The sequence below is a fragment of the Armigeres subalbatus genome, chromosome 1 (assembly GCF_024139115.2).
Source record: "Armigeres subalbatus isolate Guangzhou_Male chromosome 1, GZ_Asu_2, whole genome shotgun sequence".
NCBI classification, from domain to species: domain Eukaryota; kingdom Metazoa; phylum Arthropoda; class Insecta; order Diptera; family Culicidae; genus Armigeres; species Armigeres subalbatus.
The window spans coordinates 12,179,776-12,188,278 of NC_085139.1; the positions used below are offsets into that span (position 1 = coordinate 12,179,776).

The following is an 8,503-nucleotide window of genomic DNA, read 5'->3' on the forward strand; positions in this document are numbered from 1 at the left end:
GACCGCACCATCGCCTCCAGATTCAAAAGAGTATAACACAGATGAACTCCGAAGATCCGTACTGGAACTCATTGCAACACGCTTCCGGAATAGTGAGATACGGTTTACCGACGGATCCGTCTCTAGTCGAGGAGTTGGTTTTGGAGTCTGTGGGCCTAATCTGGCCATATCGGAGAGCTTACTCCACCAGTGCAATATTTTTTCCGACGAAGCCGTCGCCGTTTTTGTCGCGACCGGCGAACAAGCCAATCGGGGTATACACGAACTCCGCAAGTGTTATTTCCGCCCTTAAAAGTGAGATTCCGAAACACCCTTGGCTCCAGAGAACTCTATCAGGAATGATCCCGGATACCACCTTCACCTCGATCTCCGACCACTACGGCATTAGGGGAAATACCGAAGCCGATGCACCCGGCCAGGACTTAAGAGCTGAGCAGAATGGATACGTTTGCGTGCGTATCCATTCTGGACCCTTTCCGAAGGCTAACGGGCATTGCCCTCCCCATCCTTTCCATAGAAGAACGGTCGAAGATCTTCTGTTTTTTTTTTTGGCAATAAATCTTGACGGGGATTTTAAGGGTAAGTCCTTCACTTCAACTTCAATCATTCAGAGGCAAACTATATACAACCGGAGAACAGCTTACAGACAGCATTATTGCAGGACACCAAGGTCGCAGAAGGACCATAACTTTCCCGTACCAGTACACAGCAAAACTTTACGATTCCAGGAGTTCCTGAAACTGTGATATCTACTCGACCAGACAAAACTCTGAATTCCAAGTAAGACTTGTAACGCGTAGTCCTAAAAGTGCATATACGTGACTAGAAAATAAAAATTAAGCTTATACATATTTTAAAAAATCGCAAAAATAATGATGAAAACTTATTATTTCAATAAATTTGTATGTCCAAATTATTAAAAAAATGCTTGAAAACGGTGTTAAAATAAGAATTGTTACAGCGATATTTTACGATTTGGGGTTGCCCATAACCAAACCAATAAAGGTGCTCACAACCGAACTTGGCAGCGTTATTAAAATGCATTTTTTTATTCGTATGTTTATTTGATAGGCACTCTGTGTTCTTAACCGCTACTGTGCCGTGATCTACTGTGGTATTCTGCTGTGCAGAATCCACACAGAATTTATTTTTAGATATCCATAATTCGTTATTGTTCTCGTCCGCGTCGTGCTTGTGATTCAGCTACCAATCGCTACGGCCGTCACCAAGCGATCATGTTTTGGACCTTGAAGAAAATTCTTCTCAAACCTTCTTGTCGTAACCCGATGTTGCAGACAATTCGCCAGAAGGATTTCCAGCTTCATTCGCCGAATAGTTTGCATTTTGCCCCAATGAGCGTCGGCGATCAGCCGAAAGTTCGAGACACCGGCCAAGTAATCACCGGCAGAATATGGTTCTTGTTCCATGCTCGCACGTCCGTTGCTGTTAACAGTATTCGTAAGACTGTCAACTCAATTTTCAATTTCCTTGGTCCTTTCAATATCAGCCTACTGTGATTGAATCACATCAATCAATCACCCAAGAAAACAGACTACTTGATGTTATTTTAAATTTAAATCAACACGTGGTGTAAGCAGTGATTGCTATGATGCCACGTGCTATTTGAACTGCCGATAAATCTTGTCCATAATAATTTCTGCTGTTAGGCGCACAACTGTCCCCAGTGCATTGGAATTTCGGCAATTATTGGACAAATCGACACTGTTGTTTCATAAGGGCGACTCGACTTAAGTCGAGTCAATTACGAGACACTGAAGACGGCCTTATTGTTGAGGTCGAAATACGTATCTGTCAACATAAAATTAAGTGGTGGAATTCAATGGGATTGTACAAACTCGTCTTATGACAAGTGAAGACATTCCACTAAAAAGCTCAAAATAATTATCTTATTTCGAATTTAGTTTTTTTTCTGTTTTAGATAAGTAACGTATTAAATAAATTTCTAAATTGAATCGTTTTGATATATACATTTGGTGTCTCCTACACTTCTGTGGTATAAAATAGTGATCATGAAGAGAACCGTTTTCATTTTTTAATCATTAACAGAAACAAAACTAAAGTAAGAATTTTGCCGACGACAGTCAAATCAAAAATTTACCGCTCGACGCCATCCATGCAATTTGAAATTTATTGAAGCGTCTCACTCTAACGTTTGACGACTGTACTGTTAACTGCTTCGTCTGTCTCAATAGGTACGTTATAAACTATTTCATTTTTGGCATGACGGAATCGTGTTCCATCCAAGCAACCAAAGAAGGGATGTTTTGGCTTAATCAGCTCGTATTTTCAGTAGTTTTTTGGATGGTGTGATAGCAAAAGTGAACTTTGAAGTTCCGTGAAAGGTGCTTGGAACTGAATGTAAACCAATAGTGAACCAATTGGTTCGATTAGGAACAAATGTAAGTACAATCTGAACTTTTGGTTCCTTGGGTAATTAGATAAACGGCAACAACTCAAATTTCTGGAAGAGTTCAAGTTTATTAACTTACTGATCAGTGATTCAGTTTCCTCCAGCCTATCCAGTACAGCTTGACTGTTGCAATGTATTTTCCAAAAATAGAAAACCAGCTGCTGCGTAGACTTACGTTACCAGTTGCAGTAATCAAGAGCCTTTTTATTCTATACGAACTGTGCTGTGTGTGAGCCTTTTTGTTTTAACGAACTGTGCTGTGCAGGGAGAACTCGTAGCAGCAATTATTGCAGCGTTGTTCACGTAGACTTCTTCTAGACTTTTTCTACAAAGTAAGCACTGTGACTGTAGGGATTGAGAGGGGTATGAGTAAATATATTGACTGAATTAGAGGGCATATAGTCAGGAGTACTAGATGCAAGGGTGACAGTTGAACGAAGTGAGCATTCAGTTTTGTGATGTATTTCGCGGGAAGCAGTTGTGCTTCGGAGCTTCGATCGAGCAACAGCTGGAGACGGCTTTTTCGGATGCCACCACCTGTCTTCATCCCGTATTAAGATTCGCAGGAGCATTTCCCGTATATCCGAGCAGCGAACGACTTTATCTTGTTTGAAGCATAGTAGTACATCTACTAACGACACAAGAAGGTCATATCGTTGAAGTAGATTCCGCCAGATACAGCTGCCACACCTCAGGCCATGCGAACGTCAAGTTTCTAGGGATCGATTACTATTTCCAAAGTCCGGTTCCTTCAACAACCGTTTCGCTAAGCTTCGGAGTCTGGTCAATTCCGTTTTTGAAGCTTTCCGAGAAGTGTAGATAAATCTTTTAGATCGCTGAAGACTGTTGCTACTACCAAAAATTCGGCGTGCCTGCTGATCTTCTTTGGAATCCATCCATCTTTTTCATTGAAGTTCAACTACTCCACGCCTTCTTCACTTCTCGAGTTTCTTTCAGAGATGATATACCAGCCGAGTAGAGATTGTGTAGCGACTGGTTCGTTCTTACTTCCATCACGACTCTTCAACTCTTCAAATTCGCCAACAGAAATTGATACACTTCTTCTTCTTCTTCTTCTTCTTGTTGGCATTGCATCCCCACACTGGGACAGAGCCGCCTCGCAGCTTAGTGTTCATTAAGCACTTCCACAGTTATTAGTCAGGAACCAAAGAACTCCAAACAGGAATGCCGGTGGACTAGTCAGTACACTTCCTTTTTCCAGCAGCTTTGCTGCCTCTTCCAAGGCAGCCTGCACACCTAAAAATAATCATGTAATTTTAGGTGCTGTGACACCGACATATACGAGCGTCATTTTTGACGTACAATTAGGGGATACTTTAATTTTACATCACAACTTTATTGACAAAAGATTGATTGATCAGAACGAGAATCGAACATAAGTCCGCTGAGTGAGAGCCCAGCACGCTACCACTCAGCTATCTCCGTTTCTTAAAAGAGGGATGATCGAACTAAAACTCGTTCCACGATTTGCACTGAACAAGTATTTCACTGCATCAAGTCATTGACTGCTTGTGCGTTAGGTGCGTTGCAACGGCTGCTGAGTTTAGGCTCCGTGACATGTAATTTTAAATCATCTGACCTTGAAAAATATACGATTCTGTTTATGTCGTGTGGTTTTGTGTCATTTTATTGAAATACATCACCTGTAATATTCATAATTTTTGGTGTGTGGTTTCTAAGCGACTGGTTCGTTCTTACTTCCATCACGACTCTTCAAATTCGTAAGCAAATGCACATGTTCGATGCCTATAAGCGAGCCTAGTTTTGCCTTTTCCAATCTGTTGACTGGAAGACCTGGGAAGTGCGGATAGATTTTTGAAAGTATGCCAAATGGGCAGTCTTGTCTTAGTCTTGCCGGAAAGTTTCACGCTTCTGCGGGGCGTAAATCCCACAGTACGAGCATGATTTTTAAACACAGATTTTTTTTCCGATGCTCCTTTCATATCTCGAACGTAACAGCGACTCATTTACGTGAGTACACAGCTTTTCCTGCTACTTCACCATTTTATATCTGACTCTGTGGTGATTCTGAGCAGAATCTACATCAATGGTTAACTTGAACGCCAGATTGACAAGGCCTGACATAAAACTATTAAAGGTCAGCTGTCCAAGACAAGTTTATTACTTTCCCAAAATTTCACTACGTTTGTTTATCTTTACGGATACGTATTTCGACCTCAACTGTGAGGCCGTCTTCAGTGTCTCGTACTTGACTCGATTCAAGCCAAGTACGTCGACAGTCGTGTCAAGTCCGAGACACTGAAGACAGCTTCACAGTTGAGGTCGAAATACGTATATCTGTAAAGATAACAAAACATAGTGGAATTAAATGGAAAGTACCAAACTCGTTTTAGACAGTTGAAGACATTTCACTAGAAGAGCATAAATAATGTTTCTGTTGAAGGTCGCCAAGTTAAGGCTATCAGGTACTTGCTTATATGTCTCCCACTGCATATTAATAGAGGTAGGCAGTTTATCAACCAATTCCTGGAGTATCATTGGATTCGATAAATGCGCTTGTTTATCTGCCAATAACATATGGGTGACCAGAAACTGAATAGCCAAACCGTAAGCGACAATAGTGCCAAGTTTTTTGTCTTCGGCGGAAATATGTTTCGCACCATCTTTAGAAGAGAACTGATCATTATTTCTGTACGATCGTACACTTTATGAAGCGTGTCCATCACACAAGGGACGGATGCCAGTAAGTAGTAATCGACTTCACATCGCTTTCAAAGCCGAGCCACCCAAACTTCTATGTAGAACTGTAGAAGAACGACAACTTTTGTGGGTCTCTGTTAAATTTTGGTAGTTCTCGCAGCATTACTTGACGAGTTGGTTTCACTGCAACGTTGTGTGGAGTTGTTGTATTTGCTGACATTGATTGCAATGGGTCCGTATCTTTGAAAAACTGTCGAATATTCTGGAACTCTAAAAGCTACTGTTGAGATCTCGATGAAATGTTTTACGTGTGCTCCTATTCTTCTTCTTATTGCTTCAGCTTCGCTTCATCTCCTACTCGCTCAAGTGCCTCTTCCTCTTGATGTTTCTTCAGCCTAGTTTCTTTTTTTCTTTTCTTCTTTCCAGCTTCTCTTCTGCACGCATTTTACTCAGCTTCCGTTGCATCTATAGATGCTGCAAACTAAACGCAATAAACTGCGATACCCGACTGCTGCTCTTGCCGACGACCGACCGACGACTCATGGAAAGACAATTCCGAATCCGATCCACTGTTCTCACCATTCGGTCAAGCAAACACTGCACTTCCAACTTTTATCCGCGATAGATTCATTGACACCCGCGCATTTTGGACCTACATACTTTCTCTTCTTCTCCTCTAGAGTCGATCCTGCCGAGGGCTGCTAGTCTCTCTAATAAAGATATATCGCTAGTCAATTTGAAAACCGAAATGTGGGACTATCGAAGTTGGATTTTTCTCACAATCCGTACGTTAAACCTAACTTCGCTAGTAGTGCGCTAGTCCAATTAGGCCCTAATTAGACTAGCGCGCAACTAGCGAAGTTAGGTTTAACGTACGGATTGTGAGAAAAATCCAACTTCGCTAGTCCCGTATTCCGGTTTTCAACTTAATCGAGTATAATAATAATTCTTCTCCTCTCGTGGTCCTGGAAAGGGGCCATCCACATTTTTTAAAGACTTTATTATAGTGACTTTGGGGCCATCCACAAAGTACGTCACGCTTCTAGGGGGGAGGAGAGGTCCGAGCAAAGTGATGAGTCATACAAAAATTTTGGTGTTTTAAAAAACAGTAAGACGAAGGGGGAGGGGAGTTAAAATCGTCATTTTTGGCGTGACGTACTATATGGATCTTCCCAAAGAAACGATTTACTCTCAACAATACACAAAACTGAAGTTAGTATCTTGCGAGAGAAAATTCACTTTTCGCCGACGACTGCCAAATTGAGAAGACATTACCATTATACTGCCCATAAATTCATAACAGTCCCATGAAGATAGGAAATTAAGCAAACATGGGACTGTTAAGCCGCCTACAGGTGCCGCTCGGGCCGACCCTAATGATTTTTCTCAAGACAAAATTTTCAAAACGACTTATCTGCTTTTGTAAACAAAGATTCAAACGATGATTTGACGAATCTGATAGCTCTCCCACGCAAACCAATACCATCAATAGGTAGGTGGAGTATTCCGCTACCTGTTCACGCCCATCGTATAAAGTATTTAGAAACATTTTTTTCACATTTCCGATTCTTCTGATATCTTCGGCACCTATTACTGTAACATTTTTTTATATTTACATTGTTTTTTTTCGAAAACTTAAAGAAAAATATTTCAGATTTGAAAGTAAAAAAACGCAATCGTTTGCAATGTTTTATTTGCGAATGGATCTCTGTTGTAGTAATGTATTTGCTACTGTTTCCTCAAATATTCAAAAGGTGGTTATTTTAGCACAAAATGAGGACATCTGATTTTTAATGTAAAAGGAGGACATGTCCTCCTTTAGGACACCATATGGGCACCCTACTTTAGCCACCCTCTGGCAGCCATTCGCTTCTGTAATGTTTCTTCCATTCTTCGATCTCTCCCTGTCTCGATGGTCCCTTAGATATCGAGATGTGAAGAGTCGACTGTATTTTCGTCAACTAATGTGCCCAGCAGAAAGAATGTAATCCAATCTATCTGATAGTAATGTCAGTTGAACAAAATATGTTGAATAAAAAAAAGTATTGGAAGTTTAAAATTTCAAGGCCAAACTCAATTACGCCCATTTGAAAAAAGTTCCTAGAAATGTAATTGAATTGAAATGAGTTCGGCAAAAAACTATTGCCCTTATTTTATTCAACGTCTAACAGTTAACAAATGAAAACTAATAAAACCCTTCGTTTTACAATCAAGCCTTTGGTGCTCGATTGGTCAGGAACCAAAGAACTCCAAACAGGAATGCTGGTGGACTAGTCAGTACACTTCCTTTTTCCAGCAGCTTTGCTGCCTCTTCCAAGCTAAATTCCACCACTTCGATAATCTCATCGCCGACGCCTCCTCCTGCCGAAGCAACCTTATCCTGGTCGGTAACTTCCACGTAGAACATCACCTGCAATGCTCCCGATGTACCAACCCCCGATCGGTAGCTTATTATTTGCTCCAGCCGTTCGACGGGGACATCGTATCCGCATTCTTCCAACACTTCCTCCCTTGCTATCTCTGCCAGTGGAATCGGTTTGTCTACGATTCCGGCGCACAGCTCCAGGGTGACCGCCAAGCTGGGAGGATATTTGACCATATCAATACTTCGCCCATCAGCTCCCGCTTCCGCACTGACCAACCCGTGATAAACCGCTTTGAAAGTAGAAATTGATTAATTACCGCAAATCATCCTTATTTACCAACTAACCTGGTCGAAACTGCTTCACCAGCACCAACTTCTGCCTGCTGGTGTTGAAGACGACTATCGAAACGGAATCGTGCACTTTTAGCAAGTCCCACGACTTCTCCTTCCCGTTCTGCGTGTAGTGGAAGCGGAACGGTTTCACGTACGGCGAATCCTCCGGAAGGGGTCCGTAGTAGATGTTGCTGATGTCGTTCATCGTCACAGTGCCGCAGCTGAAAAGCCGTCTCCGTTGTGCGTAGCAATCGATAACAGATGTGCCTCCACTAATCAGAGTAGGCTGGTTGTGGTTTCGTAGTAGAAGGAAGAACGGCGAAATCGACCTCGGCAGCCGTGTGGCGGCTGTGGAAAGACGAGCGTGAGACTGACGGCTCAAGGGCTTGATTATTGACATAATAACTCATCGTTTGTATAGGAATGAGTGTGGGTGTATTGGTGGGTATGCGATAGCTCTAGTTTAGAACAGTTTTCGGCAGTTTTGACATATTATCATATGAATGTCAATTGAATAATAAAATACAAGAACAGCTTGTAGTGAGAGATAGTTAAATAGACAAAAAATGGTAGGCATTAGCTCTAATTTAAAATGAATTGCTATGTTGTTCAGTAATAAAGTGATAATGCACTAATTGAATTCAATCCAATAGGAAATATTCAAAAACTGTTATACATACACAATTAATTCA

At 41.5% G+C, this 8,503-nt stretch overlaps 1 protein-coding gene across 1 annotated transcript; it reads right to left on the reverse strand.

Annotated features, from left to right (window-relative positions):
- Positions 1 to 7,225: 7,225 nt before the first annotated feature.
- LOC134208101 (uridine diphosphate glucose pyrophosphatase NUDT14-like) lies at positions 7,226 to 8,199 on the reverse strand. Its single transcript, XM_062684187.1, has 2 exons — positions 7,824 to 8,199; positions 7,226 to 7,768 (listed from the first exon to the last, which is right to left on the reverse strand). The coding sequence occupies exons 1-2, from the start codon at positions 8,014 to 8,016 to the stop codon at positions 7,323 to 7,325; spliced, it is 639 nt and encodes a 212-aa protein (XP_062540171.1). The 5' UTR covers positions 8,017 to 8,199; the 3' UTR covers positions 7,226 to 7,322.
- Between the last annotated feature and the right edge of the window lie 304 nt (positions 8,200 to 8,503).

Coding starts and splice junctions, on each gene's coding strand:
- LOC134208101 (XM_062684187.1), bottom strand. CDS start 8,016: ATGAACGACATCAGCAACATCTACTACGGACCCCTTCCGGAGGATTCG. Junction 7,769..7,823: donor GGTGAAGCAGTTTCGACCAG/GTTAGTTGGTAA, acceptor CTACTTTCAAAG/CGGTTTATCACGGGTTGGTC.